The sequence below is a fragment of the Cibotium barometz genome, chromosome 33 (assembly GCF_041138505.1).
Source record: "Cibotium barometz isolate CiBa-2024 chromosome 33, ASM4113850v1, whole genome shotgun sequence".
NCBI lineage: Eukaryota > Viridiplantae > Streptophyta > Polypodiopsida > Cyatheales > Cibotiaceae > Cibotium > Cibotium barometz.
In genome coordinates, this window is record NC_141078.1 from 23,920,637 (window position 1) to 23,948,116 (window position 27,480).

The 27,480-nt window shown below is 37.2% G+C and overlaps 1 protein-coding gene across 1 annotated transcript; it reads left to right on the forward strand.

The window, feature by feature from the left end:
• Positions 1-363: 363 nt before the first annotated feature.
• Positions 364-8,173, forward strand: LOC147619416 (putative laccase-11). The gene is made up of 7 exons (XM_086773061.1): positions 364-876; positions 1,296-1,447; positions 1,863-2,110; positions 2,554-2,682; positions 3,232-3,830; positions 5,506-5,866; positions 7,906-8,173. Exons 1-7 carry the CDS (start codon positions 751-753, stop codon positions 8,034-8,036), a joined length of 1,746 nt encoding a protein of 581 aa, XP_086629187.1. The 5' UTR covers positions 364-750; the 3' UTR covers positions 8,037-8,173.
• The last annotated feature ends 19,307 nt before the right edge of the window (positions 8,174-27,480 follow it).

Here is a 27,480-nt window from a genome sequence, read left to right on the forward strand (position 1 = left end):
TAGAACTTGTTCGATTTCGTGAAAAGCCATCTTAAATTGATAGGAGAGAACTCCTCAATATTTGTAAGATTGAGTTGTAATTGGATTTTAAGATTTAGTTATAAATGGATTAAAGTTTAAAAAAGTGCATTACAAATTTCTATTCAATCCATTGTGAAAAGGATTGATGTAAGGGCTCGGTAAAAATAGTTTTTCAAACACGACCATGTGGTGCTTAGGGCAGTAATGGGTTTGTGATGGTGATTATAATTTTATTAAATGATGGGGAAGCTTTGCCTTGTGAAAAACTACCTATTGCTTCTATAGTTTTTCTACAAGCAAACTTGAAAAAGTAATATACGTACCACCAAATCCCATTAGACTAATGCAAGAAGGGATGCAAAGTCCAAATGTTGGCATTTAAGAAGAGAGTGCACAAGGGGAAATTGAACCAGTCCACAAGGGGAGATGGAATCAGTCTAACCCCATGAATTAGTCCACCAAATTTAATCCATTAATCATGTATTAGTCCACCAGATCTATTCCATTAATCCCACAAACCGTTAACATTTCCCTACATATATGTAGGCTCTCCCCTTCACCACTAGCTCATTGAGCACTTGTCCCTAGCCTTTTGGTGGACATTAAGTTGTAGGTGTGAAAGAGAGGAGAGGACTCCATTTTGGAGGGTGCCCATTTGTGTTTCAATGTTCACAAGTTGAGGTAGAGACTATAAAAGGAAAAACAAGGAGGCAAAACTGTTGCCAAATAATGATCATGGCATCATATAGCTTGAGATCAGTGAGCCCTTCCCTCATCATCATCACTTGCCTCTCTATACCATTGCTCTTCTTTTGCCACCCTGCCTTTGCTGAGACTAGATACTTCAACTTTACGGTGTGTGTGCTTCTAGTTTTAATCCATCCTCATATAATTTGCCTTTACATTATATGCATAATTGTCCCTCCTAATGAGCCTTCTTTATTTGCCTCAAAATTACACTTCCTAAGCTTATTTCACTAGAGTAAAATTGTCTAATGTTTAACGTCTTTGAAATTCAATCATTTTAGTCTTAAACTTGCACTTTAGTCTTAAATTGTCTATTATGTTTAATGTCTTTGAAATTCAATATTTAGTCTTAATCTTGCACTTTCTAAACCTTATATTTCAATGGAGTGAAATCTTATAGTATGTTTAATGGCTTGCAATATTAACAGTTGGAGTATTCTGCAGTGGAGGGATTACATGTTAATCCTGCATTATTAACATGGATTAACAGAAAGGTAAATAATTAAGACGTGAATGCATGCATGCAGATACAATATGCTAGCGTTACACGCCTTTGCCACACGAAATCTCTGGTCTCAGTGAACGGTGAGTTCCCAGGCCCAACTAATTACGTGAGAGAAGGTGACAAGGTGGTGGTTAACGTGACCAATTTGGTATCCTACAATGCAACTATCCACTGGTAAATACTCTCTGTTGCTTAACCATAATTCAAAAGATTAAGGCTTTTAAGTGGGCATTAATGGCGCAGATTAAGCTAATTAGCACAATTTTGCAGACATGGAGTAGCACTACATTGCAGTCTCACCATGCAAATGTTTTAAAGTGGGGCGCATTAATGGGACAAATTAACATAAAGTGGGGTGCATTAATGGTACAAATTAAGCTAATTAACATAAAGTTTGCAGGCTTGGGTAACACTGCATTGCACTAACCATACAAAAGATTAAGGTTTTAGTGTGGTTATTAATGGCAAAAATTAAGCTAATTGTGCAGACATGGAGTGACACTACATTGAACTAACCATGCAAAAGATCAAGGTTTTAAAGTGGGCGTTAATGGCAAAAATTAAGCTAATCACTACATCAATTGTGCAGGCATGGAGTAAGGCAGCTGCTCTCTGCATGGGCAGATGGGCCTGCCTACATCACCCAGTGCCCCATTCAAACTGGCCAATCTTATGTTCACAGATTCCAAATTATTGGCCAAAGAGGCACCCTCTTCTGGCATGCACATTACAGTTGGTTGAGAGCTACAGCTTATGGAGCCTTCATTATACTCCCCAAGAACAAAACACCCTACCCTTTCACAAAACCTCACCAGGAGCTGCCACCCCTCCTCTTAGGTAACTGCAATCCTTCATAGCAGATTAAAATTTGGCAAAAAATTGCTAATTAAGGGAGTAATTTAGCTTGCCTTAAGGTTGAAGAGTGCCTCTATTTAATGGCATGTATTAATGTCTGCTAACAATATGCACAGCAAAAAGGCTGTCTGAAGCAATTTTCTACCTTGCATTAGAGTTAAATAGTCCCTCTAATTATAGCATGCAGCACAAGGAGATTAGCTTAGCCTTAATCTTCAGCTCTGCAACATTAATCAAATGTATTGATCTGATTAACTTGGGCACCCTAATTGGGTCTTTGTAAATTAGAGTTAAATAGTCCCTCTAATTATAGCATGCAGCACAAGGAGATTAGCTTAGCCTTAATCTTCAGCTCTGCAACATTAATCAAATGTATTGATCTGATTAACTTGGGCACCCTAATTGGGTCTTTCTAAATTCTTTAGGTGAGTGGTGGAATGCAAATGTAGAAGACATCATTGCACAGGCATTAGCTACCGGAGGAACATACAATGTCTCGGATGCAATTACAATCAACGGCCAACCTGGCAACCTGTACAATTGTTCGTCTGATGGTAGGCTATTTAATTACTGCTATCTGCTAATTATGCTACTAACTACTAAACACTAAACCATTGAAAGTAATTAAGTTCATAAGCTTACCTGCACACTCATTACTATTAATTTGCTAATTATGCTACTAACTACCAAACACTAGACCACTGAAAGTAATTAAGTTCATATGCTTACCTGCACGCCCATTGCTAATTATGCTACTAACTACCAAACACTAAACCACTCAAAGTAATTAAGTTCATATGCGTACCTGCACGCCCATTCCTATTAATTTGCTAATTATGCTACTAATTACCAAACACTAAACCACTGAAAGCAATTAAGTTTATATGCTTAGCTGCACGTCCAGGAAGCCAAGCTCCCTAAATCCTATTAATTAGTACTAGGGTTACGTTACTGCTATAATTCGTTTGGTAACTTGGTAATTTACCACTGACTACAGATTAATAACACCAATTAAGTTTATAAGATGAATGGAAAGCTCGTTAAATACGATCAATTAGTGCGAGGGTTATGGTTTAATAGTAGGTGAAAACTGTGCGTTGCAGGGACGGTGTATTACGATGTGTCACAGGGGGAAACGTACATGTTGAGGATAATTAATGCGGCGGTGAATTTCCAGATGTATTTTGCGGTGGCAAATCACAGTTTAACAGTGGTGGAGGCAGATGCGGAGTACACAGAGGAGCTGACAAGGGACATAATAATGCTGGCACCCGGGCAGACAACAAATGTGCTAATTACAACAAACAATTCAATAGGGGAGTATTATATTGCAGCATCAGTGTATTCAGTGCCCAACATAAGCCAAGTGCCCTTCCCACAGACACCCACTACTGCTATCCTGAGGTACCAAGGGGCTCAGTCCTCTGCTTCAGGCAGCCTGGCTTTGCCCAGCTTCCCCATCTTCAATGATACTGCTTTCCAAGCTAACTTCACCCAAAGCCTCAGAGGCCTCAGCTTCTCCCAAGGTTACTATTACTATGATGTCCCACAGTCTGTAGACCTTGACCTTCTCCACACTGTTGGCTATGCCTTGCAGCCTTGCCCCCCTGGTGCCACCTGTCTTGGCCCCAATAACACCATCTTCAGATCCACCATCAGCAACATCACCTTTGTCACTCCTTCCAACTTCAACATCTTGCAGGTATTATCAGCAGCCTCATACTTTATGTTGGGGTTCAGTTCACATCCATTTCTAGTACAATGTTATGGCATGTACTAACTCCATTTCTAGTACATTGTGATGGCATGTGGTTTCTAGTACATTGTGATGGCATGTGATTTTAGTACATACTCTTGCCAAAAAAAGAAATAAGAGAAAAAGAGAGAGAGAGAGAGAGAGAGAGAGAGAGAGAGAGAGAGAGAAAGTAAAAAGAAGCCATACCCCCCTAAGTTTAAGTTGTGGAATTGGAGCCTAGGTTCAAAAGTCATGTCACTTGTGTGCTTAGGCCTATTCACTCCTTTCCAATTGGTTTGGCATTTGGGCTCCATGCAATCAGTCCACACAAAAATTTTAAATTTTAAACTTTGCTAACAATTAATTCTACGAAGAGCCATTGTAGGGAGCTCTACAGCACGCATAATAATCCATGTATGCAAAAAGTGTGATGGCCCCGCCGGTTGTCGACTTTTGGGCAGTGCATCAAAGGGTCGCCCACTTGGATTCCGAGTTGTGGCCAAGGTTCGGGAAAAGATAAGTTTGACTTAGCCTAAAACTTGTTCAACTTTAGGAAAAACTTGTTCAACTTGTTCAACTTTAGGGAAAACCTTTTCAGAACTATGGGAGAAAAAAAGAAAACCTCTTCAAAAATTTTAAGATTTAGTTACATTTCGGAAAAAATATAAAGAAATTGCTTGCTCAAAATGATAATTTCCTCCTCAATCATGGGGCAAAAGGATTCATGCAAGGTTTAGTAAAAAGAGTTGCTCGAACATTGGTTGTGGTTGGTGGGTGGTTGACATCTCTGTTGGCATGTGAACATGCCCTTAGATATATGTGTGTGCTCATCCCAAGATGCCGACGATGCTCAATCGAGTGGCCAATACATGGGCCCCCCATGATTAAATAAAACAAAATGGCATGCATAGATGTATCTTTAGCCCCGAAAATTGGGGGAGATCACTCCCACAAGCGCATGGATGGGGAGTCTCCTGAGTCCTCTGTTCATCTTCCTAGACACACACACATTTAGGCTAAGAGCTTGGCATTTCCATATTATATAGCCCTTTGGTGAATTAATGGTGTATAATGAGTACACTATATACCAAGTAACATGTATCATTATAATGAATACGTAACATGTATCATTATAATGAATACATGTTAATGCCCTTATAATGAATACATGTTAATGCCCTTAGGTGAACCGTGAATTAATAGTGTACAATGATTACACTATATATACTATGTAATATGTATCATTCTGAAATGTCTGTTCTGTGTTTTTTTGGGTACTATGTAATATGTATCATTATGAAATGCATGTTGTGTGTTTTTTTTTTGGGGGGGAGTGTTTTTGAGTGAATTCTTCTTAGGCAATTTTGAAGAAGCATTTTCTTCATAATTGCATCCAATTATTTCGGTCTCTTGAACAAGCATTTTCTCATCCAATTATTACTGTTTTTTTTTGAAAAATTATTGGAAGGGAACATTTGAAGTAATTATGTTCATAATTTCATCCAATTATTACTTGTTTTTTTTTTTTTGGGGGGGGAGGGGGGGGGGGGAAGAATTATTGGAGGGGAATATGGGTTTACATTGGAAGCAATTATGTTACAGAGTTGGTAATTCTATTAGTGTTGTTGCTAATGTGATGCAGGCGTATTACAATCACGTGAATGCAAATTACACGACGGATTTTCCTGATGTTCCGCTGTTTCAGTACAATTACACAGCGGTGGATCCGGTGAACAAGTCAGCGCTGCCTGGGACGAGGGTGAGGGTGATCCCCTTCAACACCACGGTGCAGGTGGTGTACCAAGACACGGCCACCCTCTTCTTTGAGTCCCACCCCATCCATCTCCATGGTCAGAGCTTCTACGTTGTGGGCACCGGCAATGGCACCTTCAACCCCTCCACTGACCCTGCCACCTTCAACCTCGTCAACCCCCACTCCAGAAACACCATCGCCGTCCCCCCTGGAGGCTGGGCTGCTGTCAGATTCCAAGCCATTAATCCAGGTATCATCATCGTCATCTCCTGCTTTTATAATTATGCTCTACCCTAGTATTAGAAGCATGTTAGAACCATGAAGTTGCACCAGAAGGAACTATTCTATCAGTAAGAACCTGCATGTACCACGCACACTCGATCTCCACCCCGGCCCACCCTCGGGACTATTTGACACCCCTTTTTTCAAAGGGGATCAATGACGGACATTGCCGCTCAAAAATCGAGGATCGGGTGGGCCATCGGATTTTTGTGATCCATGTGTAATCCATGTGAAATCCAAGTGTGAACCCTGTGTGATCCCATCCTTTAGATCACACAGGGTTCACACTTGGATTTCACAGGGATTACACATGGATCACAAAAATCCGAAAGGGAGCCAAATGCCAAGATAGGATCACACAGGGTTCACACTTGGATTTCAGAGGGATTACACATGGATCACAAAAATCCGACGGCCCACTCGATCCTCGATTTTTGAACGGCAATGTCCACCATTGATCCCCTTTGAAAAAAGGGGTGTCAAATAGTCCCGAGGCCGGCCCACCTGCACAAGGAGCTAGCTGCCACCCGCCCTCAATCTCTACACACCACAAGGAGGTTGAGCTCACACAGATACCCACCATTATCACTCTCTCATTCAACACTATGAAGTTCCACCAAAGTGTTGCTTCTACAGTAGTTGCACTAACTACCACAAGGAGCTGGTGCCACCAAAGTGTTGCTTCTGCAGTGTTCACTCACTAACTACCACAAGGAGGTGCCACCCTCCCACACATTTGCTAGAATGATTACACCCCAAGTAGGTGCTCCCCTTCCACATACTTGCCATAATGATTACCCTCACTGATTACACTCACTAAACACAAATAAGTGCTCCCCTTCCACATATTTGCTAGAATGAACACACTCACTACACACAAGTGGGTCCTCCCCTTCCACATATTTGCTAGAATGATTACACTCATCACTACACACAAGTAGGTGCTCCCCTTCCATAGATTTTCTGGAATGATTACACTCACTAAACACAAGTAGATGCTCCCCTTCCACACGGGGGTTCCACTCTCCCAAAGACCTACTTGTGATATGCTATAATGAAAACAAGTGTTATAATGAAAAAACTTAACAAAGTTCCATAAGTGAGTTACTTCACTATAATGAAAACAAGTGCTATAATGAGAACAAATAATAAGTTCCATAAGTGAGTTATTTATACAAGCTTTCAACCAATTAAGAAGATTTTTGTTGGCTGCATTGTCTGATAATCAGAATTGTATTCAAGCTATAATGACCTTACATGAAGGGCATCATTCTAAACTCAATGGAAGCATAAAGTTATTGACCCCTCTACCCTAGAGACTATTAGAAGGACTTAGAACCATGTGTGGTTTATATGGTACTTCATCTACTTCACAAGCTAGATGACCTTAATTATAACCCAATTATAACCTCTCCTTTCAACAAATTACCATGATACATGATGCAAACAAATTTGAACCTCAATGCAATTTTCTATTCCAATTAAATAAGCCCAATGATCTTTATAAGATTCTCACACCAGCTAGTCACATGCATTGTTAAGTAGGGCTCATCTCTATGAAGAATGAATGAGACAATGATATTTTTAACATTATTGGTAACTTATTTATTGATTTAGTGACTAAGCATGCACATAATCCAATAAACAAAGGTTAATATGAATCTTGTTGAGACATATAATCACCAACATGATCTTTAAAATATATTAATCTACCTTTCAAACTACTATTAAATTTGTTGCTCTAGCAAGACATAATATTAATCTCAATTAAATCATTAAATGATGATATCCAAATTTCAAATGTACTATTGTAATCATTATAGAAAGTAACCATACATATTGATGTAAGTAAATTTTTTGAAGATTTTAGCACATTTAATCAACATAATGATCATTATTAGCTTCATTGATATTGATCTCTCTCTCTCTCTCTCTCTCTCTCTCTCTCTCTCTCTCTCTATGTGAAATAGAAAAATCTAAGCATTCACAATTGATGTCAATGAGCAGGAGTGTGGTTCGTGCATTGCCACTTTGATATCCACCAGTCTTGGGGCATGGACATGGCCTTTATCACCCTAAATGGCGTGGGATCCTCGGAGACTCTCCCACCACCACCAAGTGATCTACCTCGTTGTTGAAACTTCTAGACGTTTGTTTCAATAAGAGATTTTCTTAGCACATTTTTAGTTTTTTATGTAACATGTTGAATAATTCATGGATCGTGCTTATGGGCTTTTTTTGACATTGAAAGAAGATTTTGTACATTTTCTACAAATTCGTGTCAATACAAGGCATACTAAAGTCTAAAGATATAAGATACATGTTTATCTAATATAAAATTTACATAGCTACGAGTAAATTGCTGTGTTCAAAACCCCTTTCATTGCACTTGCATGCTTTCTTACATATTCTTGGGTTAAGTACACCCCCAGTGTCAATAGTTTACATCATTTAATAAATAAATGTCTTTAATACTTACAAATGCTCTATTGGGTATTTGTATTGTGTATGTGGCGTGTGATTATAACATCTCACCCTAAATCCCTACATTTCCTATGAGAGAAATTCATATTCTAGCTAAAATATTTTTATCTTAACATGATCTTTAGAGTATACATAAGGAAATTTAATTTGTACTCTTTGTTCTCTGGCAACACAAGAGATAGTCTCTCTCTCTCTCTCTCTCTCTCTCTCTCTCTCTCTCTCTCTCATGCATTTGCTAAATATTTGTAGACTTGTGACTTGAAGATCACTATACTGAGTAATAATAATTCAATGAACTCTAATAGGAATGTCATTTATGAACTTTGATGAATTGAGGTTAATTCTACAATATTACTTGGCTTAAAACAAGATTTGAAGAGCCTCATTTGGCGTCACTCGGATCCTTTCTAAGGATTTCCACCTCCCTATGAATCTCTGTGTTGATTGAAAAAAAATCTTTGTGTTGATTGTTGACATGAATAAATTTTTTTAATTGATGACTTATTATAGACTTGCGTGCATGATTCTTGGTATAAATTTAGCAAGCCTTGACTCACATGTAACCTAACTTTAGTATGTGCTAGTTTGAAAGTTTCTCACATTAGTACATTTATTAACAACATCAATGGACTAGAATGAGTAGCATCCAATCCACCAATGAGAGTGTTACTTTATTGGTGAATTGATATGAGTGGTATTAATATCAACAATCAATATAAGTATTAATATAAATCAATTAATAGACATGATCATATCAATACCTAATGACTTCAATTGAGGCATACACAAATATGGAATAATGTGTTATATATTGGTTAATAGGTTATATGGATGTGTGTTATAGTAGGTTATATAGATTTATTGGAATCCTAAAATTTGGGGAAGATTCTCCATTCCAACTTTTCATTAGTGTGTAAAAGGGTAAACTGCTACCAAAAGTGGTGTCCAAGACATCACTTGTGGGATTGTTTACAAGTTCTCTTCAAAAGTTTTTTAATTTATCAAGCATGATTTTTAAAGGATGGAAAAATAAATTCAAATAGGAGGCTTTCTTTACCTTTTTATATATCTACTTTGTAACCTCCCACGACCCACAACATCCACTCATCTCTCCCTCCCTCGTTCTCTATCTCTCTCAAAGAGGCGCTCTCTATGTAGCCCTGAGCGTGGCAAGTACTCTTTATAGGCGTGAAAGATCTCTCTCTCTCTCTCTCTCTCTCTCTCTCTCTCTCTCTCTCTCTCTCTCTCTCTCTCTCTCTCTCGCACACACACACACACACACACACACACACACACACACACGCACGCACGCATGCATGCACGCACGCACGTGCACGCACACGCACATGCGCATGCACACGCACACGCACACATGCACGTAAACACACAAATAACATGGAGGGTATAATGCAAAATAACAACCAAACATCTTACACAGGTCATCAACAAATGCTTTGCAAATGTGACATTCTTGCATGCTAAACCTACCTTGACTGTGCTCAGGAAGAACGAATTGTGATAGGCAACAATGGGCCCGATAGAAAAGGCATCACTGTAATAAAGCAAAGAAAAGAATCTGTGAGGTACAGAAGGATCGTGATGAGACAAAGAGACAAATGATTTGTCATGGTATTGCAAGCGTTTTTTCTCATAAGACGACTAGAATCGACATTGCTGCTAAAAGAGACATATTCGCTAGAATGATAAATCATCCCATAATGAAAAACCTTCAGCATAAATCAAATGAATATAATGTCCAAGAAACTCTACTAGGTTGTGTTCACAACACGCTCGATATGGTGAAGAAACCAATGTCTACCAATGATCTGTTTTTTAGAAAATCAAGTTTAATGATGTTAGTCAACAATAAAGTGGATGGGTCATCCAAGCTAAAAATTTCAGCAACATCCAAGGTTTTGAATATTCATAGAAGAAAGTTTTATGTAGCCAAATCTAGGCTGCTTCTTTAGGATGATGGAAACCTCCCTTTGTCTACACGCTGGGGTGGATAACAAGGGAGCAGCACCATCACGTAGGAGGTAGATTTATTTTGGCCTACTTAAAAGATATATACCTTAAAAGGATAGGAAGGAAATCATTTATGTAGCACATAATTCATCTTCTCAATATGCCCTAGGTTAGTGGATTAATAATATCCTTATCCTTGAAGTATTTTTTTATCTCTATTTTGTTTTGTAGTATGGAAGTGTGGTGGTAGTATTCTATTGTCTTACAATTCATGTGGTGGTGCTAGTTATTCCTAACTACTCCCACTAAAACTAGCATTTGGATTGGTAGTCCCACCTACCACTAAAAATAGCATTTGGAGTGGTAGTTTATCATAGCAGTTCTAGAGCTTCATATAGTTAAGTAGGTATGGCTAGCTAACAATTGCTACTAATAGTAAAAACTAGTTTGCTACTTATTTTATAGCAATGATTCAACGTCTTTAAGTTTGAAAGGTAGTGCCAGTTAGTGCTAACAAGTGCTTGTAGAACAAGTATCTTGACTGCTAATTATCTTTGCAGTGTCCTAGTGCCTTATAGATCACTAGGTAGTGCTACTTACAAGTGCTATTATCATTATCAAATGGGATGTTAGTTATTATAGAAGTACTCTAATGCCTTTCACTTCACATGATGGTGGTAGTTAGTGCTAAAACAAGTGCCACTAAAATAGCCTTTGGACTACTAGTTATCATGGTAGCATTATAGTACCTCATAGTATAGTAGTTGGTGCTAGTTATTTTGCTTAACAAGTGCCACTAAAACTAGCCTTTAGACTATTGGTTATCATGGGAATATTCTAGTGCCTTACAACTCAGTGTGGTAGTGCTAGTTAGTGCTACCAAGTTATCATAGGTAGTTAAGGAAAACTATGTTCTAGTGTTTTATAGCTGTTTTGGTAGTTATCATAGGTAGTTAATGAAAACTATGTTCTAGTGTTTTATAGCTCTTTTGGTAGTGCTAATTAGTGGTAACAAGTTCCAGTAGTAGTAGTAGCAATTGGACTACTAGTTATCATGGTGGCAATGTGCCTTACAATTAATTAGGTGGCGCTAGTCAGTGATATCAAGTCATTATGTGGTGCTAGTTAGTCCTATTAAGTGTTTCTTGCTAAGAGCACAAGTTGGCTACTTCGGCAAGTGGTTGGAGAGCCTCCCTTGGGAAAGCTCTAAATGGGTAGCCACTCTCATCTCATGATAAACAAGTAAATACTCTCATTGGTGTGACAAGCTCTAAATGGGTAGCCTTTCTCATCCCACGATAAACAAGTAAGTACTCTCACTGGTTTGACAAGCTTATGAGTATAATGGTTTACCTTATCCCTTAGTCCTTTGAGATTGGCTTAACACCAGGTAGGGGAGAGTTTTATTACTAGGCATGGAAATTTGGAGTCTATGTAGCCAAGATTACAGTCTACAGAGGTTAGATCTTGAATTATGTAGCTTGTTCACGACGTTTAAATAGTCAATTATCATCTAGTAAAAATAAGCTTTCATTTTATCATGGTTAGGAGTTATTATGACCACCAAAGCAAAAGTTATTGCATTTCAGGTCAATTTCTCACTTGTTTATAGTTCAAAAAATCCCAATTTGTAACCTTTGTCAGGAGGGTACTTTAGCTAGTTGAAACATATGGTTGCCATTATCTAACGAGCACAAGATTTGATATGCTTGAAATACATACCATTAAAACATGCATGTAAGGCCTTCTTTGGAGCTGAGCTCATTTGGCCCTCCTTTTTACTAGGCGTGGAAAGCAAAAAGAAAATTTTGATAGTTTTCTTAAGAAAATCAGCAAGGATATCCTTAGCACCCTTAACTTGATAGTTTTCTTAAGAAAGTCGACAAGGATACCCTTAACGTGACACATCCATAACTCTGATTGGATGATCAAAGACTTAAAAATTATCTACATAAAAGATGCTTTTCAATAATACTAAAACTATTAATTTTTAGGAACCCCAGACAAAGTTATTACTCATCAAGAAAAAGCATCCATGCATTGAACTACTAGAAGCATCCCGAAAGTAAGTGTTGGTGGAAACATCAAGTGTGGAGTATCCAATGCCTCACTTTTGACACTGTCATTTTTATACTTTTATCCATATCGGAGGGTAATTGGACCCTTAAAACTAGTCTCGAAGTCAAGGGTAAGGCCTTGATTAGCTCATTAACTATTTGCAAATCATCAAAGTGATATCCCAGTTTCCAAGACTTCCTTTCCTTTACATGGTATCAGATCTTCAATCCACTTATTTGAAAATGTTTTCTTTGCCATTACAGTACATTTTCTTTTTGCAACCCATTTCTAAACACATTGTTTTGGTATAGAAGCCATGATAGGGTTATGTGATGAATTTATCAAGTAGATTAAACTATGTAGAATTCTAATTAATTTCACATTTTTTACCAGAAGGAACCCATTGAAAAAATAATAATTTTGCATTTTGTAAGCTTTATTATAAGATCTTTAGATTTTTTTTAAAAAAATGATACTTTCTTTGGAGAAATTTTTCAAGAGGAGGCAGTGGTGATTTCATTGTTGTCAGACTCCATTTATCTTGTTTAGACAAATTGTGCACTTGGTTCTTTGAAACTCAGAAGCTATGTGTGTATCTTAGGTATAAAGGGTATTTGAAATGTTTTTGTTTCCACTGAGACCGGTGCCTTGAGAATTGAGCAGTTTTAGTCGAGTTTGATGAGTTGTATCCTCCATCAAGGGGTTGTTCTCCTTCAATGTGATTGGCTCATGAATTGGGTGCTCTGTCTTAATTCTTTAATTCCTTCATCTACATCTAATTCTTCTTGAATTATAGCTCACCAAATGTGAGGATTGGTTATAGTTGGCTCTTCACTGAGACCAATGAAACTATATCTTCACCATGCACCAGGATACGGTTAGTTTGACAATTTTATCAACCCAATTAATATGACATTTGTTTTTGAGCCATCCAAGTTCAACTTTAAATAATCTCTTCGGTTATCTCACTTACAGTCATAACATAAAAACTACCTTCTACGAGATTATTTCCAATGTTAATATGAAGTAGTGCAGCTTGTAGTATGACCATTAAAGGAAGATAGAACCAAGTTCGTCGAGTGTACCTAAGGTTTTCCACACTTGGAAAGCCATTAAGCTCTTGTCAGCATCATGCGAGTCTACAAGACCAAGGGATTGTACAGTTCTTGATTGGGTTGGAAATCCTAGCCACAACCATCCTGGTTTGATTTCTTTTTCTACCTCTTCAGAGGTTAGGTAGATGGTTCATTAGGAAAAATTTAGACTCACAAACTGACCCTCTAAGGGCTTTCTCTCTCTTCAATGAATCAATGAAAAGTGTAAAAATAATGTTATAATATTGCTCCTCTCTCTTCTCTTTTTGAATCTTGTACATCTTAAAATATTATTTTTATAACAGATTCACTTATTATTTTATTGACTGTCCAAGAACTTTACCAGACTTGCTCAAAACTCGAATATCTCAAAAACTATTTTTTTATTTGAGTTGGTTTCAAATATCTCAAAAGATATGACATTCTTAAATGCCCAGATTCATTAATGACTGAAGAAACAATCATTTTGTGGTTCTAGAAGGATTTTATCTTAAAAATGGAATATCTTGATTTGTACTTTATATTTCATGATTTCTTTTTACAAGTACGTAGATTCGTGCTTTATCTACATTTTGGTGTGTTTTTATCTTTTTTTATAGAGATTTGAAGAGAATAGACATTTTTTAAAGATTTTAAGAATGTGTTTAGATTTATTATTTTAAAAAATAGTGCATTACAAATTTTCCTTTTTTTTGTGATAGTGCTTCTTCTTCTCTTTAGGTCATTTCTTCTTTCCATAGCTCATTTCTTCTTTTACTTTCAAATTTGCATCTCCAAACAGTTTGTATTTCCCTCTTGTTCTATTGCACTTGTTTACTACAAAGCTGGATAATGAAGAGTGATTTGATTTTTTGGTGCCATTTTCTTGGAGCCAACAAACCATTTCCCTCTTCATTAATCTTGCTATCAACGAAAGAAGCACAACAAAAGAAGCAACAAAGATCAACACAGAGAAGCAACAGAGAATAATAATGGAGGTTAGCAATGTTTTGATGTTGGTTATGTTCAATTGAGTTCTATAAGTTACGTTTTCCTATTTATGTGCATTACTATTCGTAAATAATAAAGTTAATAGTAAGATATGTTTTACTATTGGTTAATAATAATCATATGTACATTACTGTTGGTTAATAATAATAATATGTGTTAAAGTTGGTGTTAAGTTACAAATATGTGTTAATAATCATGAGATAGTGATGTATCTAAGTGTTTCTAGTTTTTTGATGTTTTAGGAAGCAAGAAGTTCTAAGAAGAGAAGTATACACTTCCAGCTAGATGAAGAGTATGCCCCATTGTACACAAGAGAATTGTGGTTTCAATCAATGATGAATCCATCGGTGATGCAATTACACAGAATAACAGGGAAAAAACATATAGATCTTTGGGTTGATGGGTCTATATATCCACCTGATCCTATTATACAACAATCTCCCCAATTCTCAGGACTAACATCATTTGTCAAGTATGTTTGTGAGGGTAATACAGGATTACAGGGTTATACTTGGAGACTTGCAACCCAAGCCCATATTCCTGCACAACAGATCATGAAACTTAATAGATCATTGTTGGCAAAACAAGAAGAGAACAATGTTTTGCAAGATGCTATGCATGACATGGTAATGCAAAATGCCAGTTTGATTAACCAAGTTAATGATTTACAGGCTAGCAATAAGAAGATGAAGACAATGCTAGAGAACACTGTCACTTATGGGCCCACAACGACACGGGAGGTATGTGAATGCCAAAGGTCATATAAACCTATGCACATGTTGGCAAAGACAAGTGGACAATACAGCCAAAGGATCTATGTACAACATGATAACATACAAAAGATGTTTAGCAATCTAGAAAATGAAGTGAATCAAGGAATTGAAAAGGTACTCACTAAAGATATGGTGAAGTCCGCGCTTCAATGCCCAAAGTTTAAGTCAGTTTTGGTGTGATGAAGTTATCATATAATGCTTACAAGAGGTAAGTGATTTCTTCACATCAATGTGATAAGGTAGGAATAAGTTCTCAGTCTTATGGCATGATATACAAACATTTAGATACAAGGTTTAAAAAAGTGTTACAAAAGAAAAGGGTATTGCCTCTTCCTAAACGATTTCATGTGGTGCAATTACAACAATCATTAAACAGTAAGGTGGAACAATTAATTGGTGAGCCAAGTCACTGACATGTATGCAAGTATGGGTCAAATGAAGTGCCATTTGTCTTGCACAAAAATAACAATTTTGTATTAGATGTATGCAAGTTACAATCTCTAATGGTAAAATTTTAGAGTACATCTATTGCAAGAATGTGGAGGCAAGCTAAAATTTGTTTTGAAGCTTGATAGGTTATCAAAGGTCAGAAGTTAGAACGTGTTAGTCTAACTCTCATGAATAGAGCATTGGATCCTAACATCTTGCCTGGTCATCCTGATTACTTTAGTATACAGTCTGAGAATAAAATTTGGTGGCTTGTTGCATTTGAAGTACCAAAGGAAGATCATGGGATTTTGGAGATTTTCTTTAACTTGACAGAGATACCTAATACAGTGCAACGTTAAAATCATGGTGAAAGTTTGCACGTGGAAGGTTATGGTGAGTATCAAGTGTGGAATGGCACCTTGCTGGAGATCTCAAAACTTTGAAGTGCATGTTTGGTGTGTCAAATGCAGCAAATGCAGAGTTTCCTTGCATATATTGTATGCGGTCTAGAAAGAAAGGTAAGAATGGGAAGAAATAATGGAAAGAAAGATGCAGAGAAGGGTGTCCTACACGTGATCAATTTGTTTGCCATGGGGACCAAATGGTACGAGTAGATCCTAAGTGGGATTCTATTCTTGACACCCCCTTGACAAGAGTACACTTTTGCACTTTGCATGCACTAGCGAGGATCATAGACAAATTGGTTTATGAATATGTGTGTTTTGCTTATAAAATGCAGCCAACTTTTGATGCCCAAGAAATATGTAAAAGGGTGGAAAAAGTATTATTTGGGATGGGTTTACATCGAGGCCAGGTAGAAATAAAGAAGGATGAAAAAAAAGTCTGGAGCAAGCAGCAATGTACCATGCAAGCCGTGCTTTGGCGGCTCAAAAGCAAGGAAATTCCTCTCTGCACCACAAAATGCAAATGGAGAACTACTAGTACAACAACCAGAGAAATATGAACCATGGAAAAAGTTACATATGGCCGTTCTTGATCGAAGCAATGGAGGAAAGACTAGAGTAGAAAAGGAAAAGATGTGGATTGCTCTTGACAAACTGGCAGTGCTTTTGCAGAAGATGACATTTGGACCAGATGATTCCAAGGAGTTTAAGGAGGTGATTGGTATATTCTATGCATCAGTTTGTTGAAGCCTAGGCTTCAAGTAGTATAACACATTACATGGTAAGTGTGACATTATAATTAATTAGCAAGGCCTAGGCCAACACGTGAATGAATCTTCCCTCCACGCTGAGCTTTGAATATCTATAGGAGCTTGGAGCGCTTCACAAGCACCACCTTCTCCAAGCTTGATTTCACAAGCATGGACTTGAATGCAGCACACTTTGTTAAAGCCTTGGAGCATACTTTGTGAAAGACAATGATGTTTTGGAAGATCTTGCCAATATACTCCTTCAAAAAGATGCATCCTGGACTCTTCCTTTGCCACCCCTTGTTCCACCAGCTCTTGATGCAAACTCATTGACATAGACAATTTCCTGAAGAAAATATTTGCATGCAAAAATAAAAATATCAAAAATTATTCCAAAATACAATTGCATGAAAAAAATATTTTCAAATGAGTTGAAATTGTCTGTGCAGGGCCTTAGGGGCCTGGGGACCCCACACATGTAATCTGGCATGCATCGAGGCCCTCCAGGCATGCCAGCCAAAGCTGTGTGGGGACCCCACACATGTAATCTGGCATGCAGAATCATGGCCATCCTTGCCTGCCTTCGGCTGGCATGCTTGGAGGGCCCTGATGCATGCCAGATTACATGTGTGGGGTCCCCAGGCCCTAGAGGCCCCGCACCAAAATTTTTAGGAAGATAAAAAATTTTTTTACGTACCATCTTTGCCTCATCATTCTGTTTCCCGACCAGTGCATCTAGGTTTGCCCCAGTGATCACTCTATCACCATGTAGAGGTTTCGAGAGGTCAATGCGTGGTCGAGGTCCAAAGAGCTCCTCCTGCAACCTCTTAAATTTTGCATCTGAGATAGTTTTTGCAACACTTCTTTGGATGTGGATGATTGCAGAGACATCATCCATGCTCATGCCATCGTATCGGCCAATCTTAGTTACTTATGGAGGAGGGACATCCACAGTGTCAAAGTCGATGAGGTCTTCATCAACATCCCAGACAAGGTGGCAGTACAACTCTTCCTCCCTCAAATCCAAGACCTCAAGGACATCTTGCATGAGCAAGTTCTCAACACCATCTATAGTGATGGCACTCAATGATGCAAGTTTTGCATTCTCAGTAGGATGGGCTACCTCTTGGTGGATAGTCGACAAGTCCAAAGACAAGTTACGTGCCTCCTCTTGCTTGTCCAGGACTGTCTCCTCTGGCTCCTTCTCTTCATAGGTGAGAAGAGGCACCACTGGCTCCTCATCATTCTCCTCTTCAAAATAAGAGCATAATATACAAATAGCAAAGGCAATATCCCGCTTGATGGGATCGATCGGGAATGCAGTAGAAGTGAATGAAAATAACCCCTACTTATACTTATAAATATAAATTTATATATTATTTCATTAAAACTTTAATAAAGTAATATATATTTTATTAAAATTTTAATGGAGTAATATTTATTTCATTAAAACTCCAAGAGCTCCAACACATCCTGCATGAGGAGGTACTCCACCTCTTCAATGGTGATGGCACTCAATGAAGCTAGTGGTAGGTCATGACTTTGGGTTTCGTGAGGCTGGATGGATGCAATTTATACTTATGTTTATTATTGTACTTAAAATATCTATAAACTTATATTTATTTTAATACCTTATGTTTATACTTTAGTAAATAAAGGACACTTCAATAAAATATAATAAATAATAAATCATACTTCTATTTCTTGTTACATATTATTATTATTATTATTATTATATTATTTACAAAGTTACTTATATTATTATTTGCACTTAATTATATACTTAAAGTTATATTTATTTTTATACTTATATCCATAGACTTAAAATTAATGACACTTCATTAAAATATAAGAAATCATAAATCATATTTATATTTCTAGGATATTAATTATATTATTATTTACACTTAAATATACATTTATACTTATATTTACAATTGTACTTACTTATACTTATCTTTATTTTCTTACATATTAATGGGTTCGAAACACAGTAGACTTAAAAAAACCACTACAATTTATGAAAATGAAATAAAGTTAAATTTACAATACTTTTAGAGAAACAGTTTTAAATATTCACTTGGAAAAATAAGAATTACATGGACTCTACAATTTCAAGGATGTGTGGAAGCAACACACTGCTTGCATGTTTTGCAATGTTCACTTCGACTCCCAACCTTCCTACCATCCAACTTGAAATAAAAATTACAAGGGGGATCATTGGACATGAGTTGGTGGACTTCTTGCCTCAGAAAACTAAGGAGCAAATGACTTTTTACATTAACGCCAAAAGGTTCATGACCCTCCCAAAGAATTTTCACATCAATGAGTGCTGATTGCATGCCATCTCGGATGTCTTGGTCCAAGCTGAGCCACTCCTCGTAGAAGTCGCCACGTCCTATACTTGAAGTGAATGCACAAAGTTTGTCTTGCAATGAAGTACCTGTTAATAAAAAACAAACAACCAACATAAAAACATAAAAACAACAATCAACAATCAACAACAAACATAAAAACATAAAAACAACAACAGTCAACGATCGGTGTCTTGCAAATGAAGTACTTATGAATAAAAACTATAAATAATCAACAGCAGTGTAATCTTACCTAAAGGTAACATCTGACACAGTGATTCTACACTCAATGATATCATCATGGTGAGTTCTCTTGAGATGCCATGACTCACCTAGTAACTGAGTCATCTAATCCTTAGATGGGCACTTGCATTGATACATAATCTTAGTTTTCTTTACTACTTCACAGGATCCAAACAAATGTGCAAACAAACTAACTGGAACAAACCAACTTAGATGCACATCCCTAGAGCCTGTGGAGGGTTTCATGGTAGCATGAACATCAGTTTTTATCTTTACCCTACATGCTTCTAACATGTCTAAGCTAGGATTATACCATTCCTGGCTAGACAATGGTGGTAGTGGAATAATATACTCCAAACTATGTCTCTCCACAACATATGTGGAATCATAAAAGTAAACATTCTGAGATGCTAATTCACTTGCACTCTTGTTGTCATAGATCAAGGCACCTATCTCTGCATGTAAAACATTTAGCTTTCCACTTAAGCACTCTACATTTTGCCATTCATGCACAGTTGATGGATATAAATCTGTAAGAAACAAACATGCTTGCATTAAAACTCTATCTAATAACCATGGACTCAAAGCACAAGAACACAAAGCACAGAGATATAAACTTACTGTTAGGCTTATCTCTCGCACTGAAGTTGTCATGATGCACTCAAATCTCTTTGTGCATATAAACATGTTGAATGAAAGCCTCTATTATTGTACCATTGGTGCGTCTCTTGAACTCTATGATTCTACCTTTCCATTGTTTGTTGGGATCTTTTACATCTTTGAGCTTGACCTTGAAACTCCCACGAGTACTTGGTCTCATTAAAATCCAATTTAACTTACTATATTGATCCGGGATCCAATTACCTTCATCATCTCTCCTATTAAACACTCCACTATGTGAATATTACTGATATTCCTCCTCCTTGAAGACATCTACAATAAAAAACAAAGCACCAAATTAACAAAGTTAGACTGCATGATTAATAAATATCTATGTTAAGATTGTAAGCAACATATAAACATTATAACAACAAGAAATAAACAGTAACCGATTGCTTTGATTCACACAACCTTGTTGCTTAGAACCTATGAAAATGAACATAAACACATCAAGACAAAACATAAACAAACCCTAAACCTATGATCACTTAAAATCAAGATAGTTATCTGTGGTGTAGAGAAGATTATAAGCAACAAATAAAGATTAAAACAACATGAAATAAACAGCAACTTATTGCTTTGATTTGCACAATCTTGTTGCTCACAACCTGGCTCTTGTGAAAATAAACAACAACACATCAAGACAAAACATAAACAAACCTATCTTACATCAAGACAAAACATAGACAAACCCTAAACATATGATCATTAATCATAAGAATTTGATGCCACTTCAGATCAAGATAGCTATTTGTGGCGTAAAGAAGAGGAAGTTCATGTGAGAAAACTTACATAACTCATAGAGATTTTGTCCAAATGAGATGAAATTTTATGAGGAGAGAGCTACGGTGGAGAACAACATACCTGTAAAATTTTGTGAAGAAAGAACTAGAGTTGCAGAAGATATGGCAAAATTAAATTCCGCTAAAAAAGGGGGGAAATGAAAAGGTAGTGAAATGCAAAAGGAGGGAAAGTAAAAAGTTAAACATAAAAAAAAGAAAAAAAATGAAATTCGATTTTCAAACTTCCAGGTGCCGACCACAAGGTACATCTGACATGAAAGATATGGAATCTGACATGAAATCTATTTCTTTAAGATATGGGTTCTATTATTTTATTGTCTTAAGAGATTTGGGCAAATATATGACAAACAGATCCATATTACATGGATCGAGAATCCCAGCTCTCTCATTGGTCAGGCCAATCTTTTTTTATTCACTCCTTAAGGGGCAAAATGGAGAGTCCATATTTCTCCTAATGTGAGCTTTATTGATGTAAATATCTTTTCTAATAAGATAAGATTTCTTCTCTCACATCTTTGTTTCTTTTATTCCCTACCTTTTCATATCCAGTTTATCTAGTTTTTTTGTTTTACAGAATGGATTTCTTTTAGCATGTTCTTAGTTAAGGTCCCATGAAATTTTCTCAGTTTGCTCCGATTCACATAGGAGTCAAATAGAATACCATCCAAGGTTTCAAGTCTGGCTGTGTGTGTGAACTTTGAAATTTGGAAGGGTCCTAAACCTAGCAATTTCAACATTTGTTTACGTTTCTTGACCGCAGACATGAGTAGTAGGCCATCCTCATTGAATTTCCATTTAACCAAGTGGTATCAAATCATTTTTTTTGCAAAGCTTAAAGCCCATAAGCTTCTCATAGCCTTATTTCATCTAATTGCTCAATAAGATGAGTTAATATTTTCTAAAATTTCATGGTCGATTAGCCTTGTACTTATTTCAACTTGGTGAGATGGCACTTTAAATTCCATAGGCATAATAGCTTGTACTTATTTCAGCTTGGTGAGATGGAACTTTAAATTCCATAGGCATAATAGCTTCCAACCTATAGGCTAGATAGAATGGGATTAGAGTGTTGCTTTCCATCTTATCTCTAACACAACACCCAAAGCTTGGTTGTCCTATAGTTGCTGGGTGTGTATGCTTTGCTTTGCATACCCATGGGCCAGCTTCATTGTCCTATGCATAGGCCATAAAAATAGCCCTCTAAAAGCTTTACTTACTCACTCTCTTCCACGCCCTATGCATCATGTAATAGGGTAAATTCATGAGCATAAAAGTAGGGTTATTTGGGCAAGGATCTCTGAGTAGTGACTCTCTGTGGTGTCGGTTGAGCTCCAATAGGAAGAGTCCAAGGTACCTCTAATCTTGGTACTCCATGATTTGACCAAAGATCTCTCTAAATAGACAATGAAAACTTCCTTTGATCTCATTATGGACTATGGTATTGGCAAAACATTATGATCCTCCATATCAACCCATGACTGATAAAGTTTATCTGCCTATTCTCTCTCGGCATCCGCTCAGCTCTACTAGCCTCAGGGATGATAAAGTTTATCCTCTCTAGGCATACTGAGCTCTGCCAGAGCAACGATCCTCAATCTATGGGATGATACCCTAAGCTAGCCAATGGCTATCCACATGCATGGGACATGAAGGCATCAAGATAACTTGTCTATGTATAAAATCATCTGCTATGAATCTAAGGAAATAATCTTTGTAGTAATCTATCTTGGTAGCAAGTTAGTAATAACAAATCCAAAATTTCAAACATCAAAGATAGATGTTCACATGATCATAATATAGCTAAATGGTGTTATGGAGGACTTGCTACTAATGGATACTATGCATGTCTTATTTGTGAACCTTGATTGGATGCACATCGTTCTCTAGCTCTAAAGAAGATGATATAATAGGGGCATGTAAGATATCTTCCATTGCATCATCCACTACGGGATGGAAATCTTGGTTGTCCACCTCATAGAATGAAGGAAAGTGATTGGTTTTGCCCACATGTCTTCGCAAGGCGCTTTGCCATCTTACTTCCTCAAATGGGAACCTATAGATGATGTTGGAACTATAAAATATCCTATGAGATTAGTGTCAAATAGTAGGGGAATTCTAATAACTTTGTGTGCACACTTATTAAAGACCAGTAATGGTAGTCGGACCATTTTTAAGTTTAGTATGAAAACTAGTCACTTGTATATAATTTAATTTTGACAGTTAGCAATAGACATTCATTTCCTTGTAATAGAATACTTGTGAGCTCTTTTCTTCTCTACTCTTTCTTGTTTGTGATCTATTGAATCTTGCATGCTAGATGGATACTAGATGGATAAGTTTGATTGTAGGTATCTCTCTTCCCCATCCCACCTTTTTTTAGAGAGTACCACCGCAAAGGATAATCTCTTCTTGCCTCCATCTAGGCATAGAGAGCTCTACCTTCACCCCCATATCCATGGAGCATTTTGCTGTGACAAAACAGAGTGAGAGTGAGGGTGCCACAATAGCACAACTACATTGAGGAGTTGGCAATATACACACGGGGACACCTTTTGCCCAATGCCCATGCATGACACCTGCAATATACACACATAGGCATATCTTCTACCCGCCAATGCCCATGCATGCCACACATATAATATGCATGCAGGGTTTAAGGTAGCAAAGAAGCAAAAAGCTCAAGCTTTAACTTTGAAGCCAACAACCAAAAGAGCATGAGATGTAAGTTGCAAAGGCTGAATTAGCCCCTAAACAAGCTAAAGGATTAGAACCAAAAGTCTAAAATAAGGAAACATTAAAGAGCACACGAAAATGTAATCCATGATTAATTGACAATTTTGTGACCACATTGAAAGCGATTGAGACGAGAGTTCCAAAGTTAACTCCATGGATCTCCCTCTCAAACCAAGACCTGGTCTTCCCAATGAGAAGAAACCCATTGACTATACAAACCTTTCAGAGAAATTCAAAGAGTAACCCTACCCTATGTTAGATAAAAATTGAATGAAATTATCCTTGGACAAGTTGTGGCCAAATACAAACCATTGACCCTGCCAAAGTGTATCCCTGACCCTATTCCATATCCAGCCATAGAACAAGTGAGGGAACCTTAATGCCTACCAAAGGATTTAATTAAACCCATTAAAGGGTATAAAGAAGAGGCAATTCTTGAGCCTCTGCATGTGGAACCAATTCACCCAAACTCCACATTGCTAGATTTAGTATAGTTACCATAACATTTTATTCGAGGTGATTAGTGACGAAAACTTTATTTTGACCCCATTAGAGGCATTGCTCTCTAAGGGTAAATTTAGTGCACATCCCTTATAAATTAGAGGGCCCAAGGGAGTACAAATCAAGTGAGTGAAAATATCACATGCGAGACATAATAGACCTCACAACCTTCTTGTCCTTAGAAGTCAAAGTCCTAATAAGTTCTATTTTATAAGGGATGTTAGCTCTTGGAGAGAATTATTTGACTAAATAAATGGGAAGAGCCCACACACCTAAACCTAAAGATGAGGAAGATGATCCATGCCACATTAAGTGATTGATTTGTGCGACTAAAGGAAAACCCAAAAGTGCCTATGCACAAGCTAGGATATGTGTTCATTTATAAAGGAACGATGATCTTTGTAATCTTGGATGGTGGTATCGGTGTCTAAATAATCCTTATTGATTATGTTGGTGTCATCAATAATCAATAAGGATTGCCTAGGGAATTCCACGAGCACTTGTAGGAATAGGCCTCATGGTCAAGCTTAGATGGGAGCATGGTCAAACCATTGGGAATTTTTTAGGATGCAAAGATTAAGACCTTTAAGCTAAGGTTTCCACCACACATTTTCGGTGATGATTTTCAAAGAAGAGGTCATATGCCATGATCATGGATGGCCATGTGGCTGTTTCATGATTTAGAAACCAATCACATTTATATATATAAAGGTATCTAATCTTTGAAAATAGACCTGGAAATAGGGAAGATTCATCCCCCATGGGCTGAGGCATTCTTGTGTCAATGAGTTTGACACAACCATTACTCAATATCCATAGAGCATGCTACACAGAAGCTCACACCATGTAAATTAGTATCTATAGAGCTTGTAACAAGATGTTGGATGGTGAAGATGAGGACTAGGAATATGAGCTCCTCCCAGAGCCTGATGGCTCCAAGGATTAGATTCACATTCTGGAAAACCATGGACACTCTTCCTTCATAAAAGCTTGGGATAAGGTTTACATGATTAGACGGTGTTGAAATGACATCAACCTTTTGAATGCATCTAAAATAGAACCAAAATTGGAACATGGTCACCTTAAACTAGAATTCCCACCAGAAAGGCCACCTAGATACATGGTTAGCATTGGTTAATGTTGGGCCTTGTCATAATGTTTTATCCTGGGAGACTTGGACCTCATTAGGATCCCCACCCCTCACACATCCACAACTACTGTCACTGTGATTAGATAATCCCAATCCATGACTATCGATTGTTTTGAAGCTAAATTTTATATTGGAACTAAACATGTGTCTTGCAAGTTTTATGGGATGCCTATAGGTATAATGAAAGAGAAGCATCATCCTTAAGAGATGTCACTGATTATATTGATTGATGGAAAATAATTGTGACACTTGAGCGTCCCCATGGGACGGTTATCATACCCTTGGTGGATGAGGAACCCCCAAACCTATCAACATGCCAAGGCTCATCTTCCACTTGTAGGTCATCACCTTATGTAACCCTTAACACCCAACACTCCTCTCACCTTGCCACATTAGCCACACCCTCAAACTATCATGGAGTTCTAAAACCTTGCCGGTGTAGAGATAAAGACCACCCCGTAAACATCAACCCGTACAACCCTTTAAGGAAAGGAGTGGTACTAGAGTACCCTAGATAGCCAAGTGGTACCAAAGAGTACCTTGGATAGCTAGGGAAGTAAGATGATGTAGCCAAGAAAATGATTCGAAGCTATTTTAACCACCAACAAAACAAATGTTATTGCATTTCAAGATAATTTCTTAGTTGTTTTTAGTTTAAAAATCCCAATTTGCTACATTCGTTAGGAGGGTCCTTTGGTTAATTGAAATAGATTACCTGATGTGGCCACAAAATTTGATATGTTTGACGTACATACCATTAACAACATGCATGCAAGGACTTTTCTAGAGTTGAGCTCATGTGGCCCTCCTTTTTACCAGGTGTGGAAAGTAAGAAAGCTTGCCAGGACACCCTCAACTTGACATAGCCATAACTTTTGATCCACAACTCTCATTGGGGTGATCAAAAAGTAAAAACTTATCTACAAAAAGTAAGCTTTCTAATGATACTAGAATTGTGTATTTTTGGACACTCTAGCCAAAGTTATTACTCATTAGGTAAAACAATCCATGCATTGAACTAGTAGAAGCATCTAGAAGAATCCATGCATTGAACTGCCATAAGGATCCAGAAGCAACTATTGCTAAAAACATCTAAGTGTGGAGTATCTAGTGCCTCACTCTTGACACTTTATCATTTTTATACTTTTATCCATGTTGAAGGGTACTTGAATCCTTGAAATTGGTCTCGATGTCAAGGGTGAGGCCTTAATTAGCTCATCAATTATTTTTACTACATGGCACAAACAACCCTAATTTTTTATTTTTTTATTTTTTAATGATGATGTGGCACTGTGAGCCTACATTGCCACATGGCACATGTAACCCTGAGACTTTTTTGAAGAAGGTATTTTTAAAATATTTTTTGATGATGTGACACACAACACTATACAACACATGCAACCCCTCATTTTTTAAAAGTATTTTTATGTGATGACATAGCACTAAGTGCCACATGGCACCGTGGGCCTACATTGTTGTGTAGCACACATAACCTTAATTTTTTATATTTTTTACGAGTTTTCTTTTTATATATATATTTTTACAATAACATGGCACCCAATGCCACATGGCATTCCAAACAATCCAATTCGGCTTCTCCTTTGTCGCTTCACCAGCACGCGATACGTGGTAAATAGAATTACTTGCAACTATAATTGTTTTCATATACAATTATTTTATTGTGGAATCACCCGTATCTGTAATTGTTTTTAGGTGCAATAACCTAATTTAGTAATTGTTTTCAGATTAGTGATTCCTATTTTGCAATCGTCACAACGATTCTAAAAGTCGATCGTGCAATCACCTAATTTAGTAATTGTTTTCAGATTAGTGATTCCTATTTTGCAATCGTCAACGATTCTAAAAGTCGATCGTCAGCAATACTACTTTAAGAATCCTACTTTGGCGATTTTACTTTCTGTGATCACCCGATTCTACTTTCTGTGATCACCCAATTTCACTTTTTTGGATCAACAATTCCACCTTTTTTTGATCAACCGATTCCACCCCTTTTGGATCGACTGATTTTACCTTTTTTGGATCAACTGATTCTACTTTTTTGGATCAATCAGTTCTACTTTTTTGGATCTTCCCCACGATTCCACTTTCTCCCATCAATCGATTCCACTCATTTGACCTACTTCTTTGATTGTCCAATTTCCAAGTCATATTGTTTTATTTCCAAGTCA

Excerpts from the sequence above, each read along its gene's own strand:
- LOC147619416 (XM_086773061.1), top strand. The coding sequence starts at position 751 with ATGATCATGGCATCATATAGCTTGAGATCAGTGAGCCCTTCCCTCATC. Across the intron at positions 877-1,295 it reads CTAGATACTTCAACTTTACG|ATACAATATGCTAGCGTTAC; the intron begins GTGTGTGTGCTT and ends GCATGCATGCAG. Across the intron at positions 3,831-5,505 it reads CCAACTTCAACATCTTGCAG|GCGTATTACAATCACGTGAA; the intron begins GTATTATCAGCA and ends AATGTGATGCAG.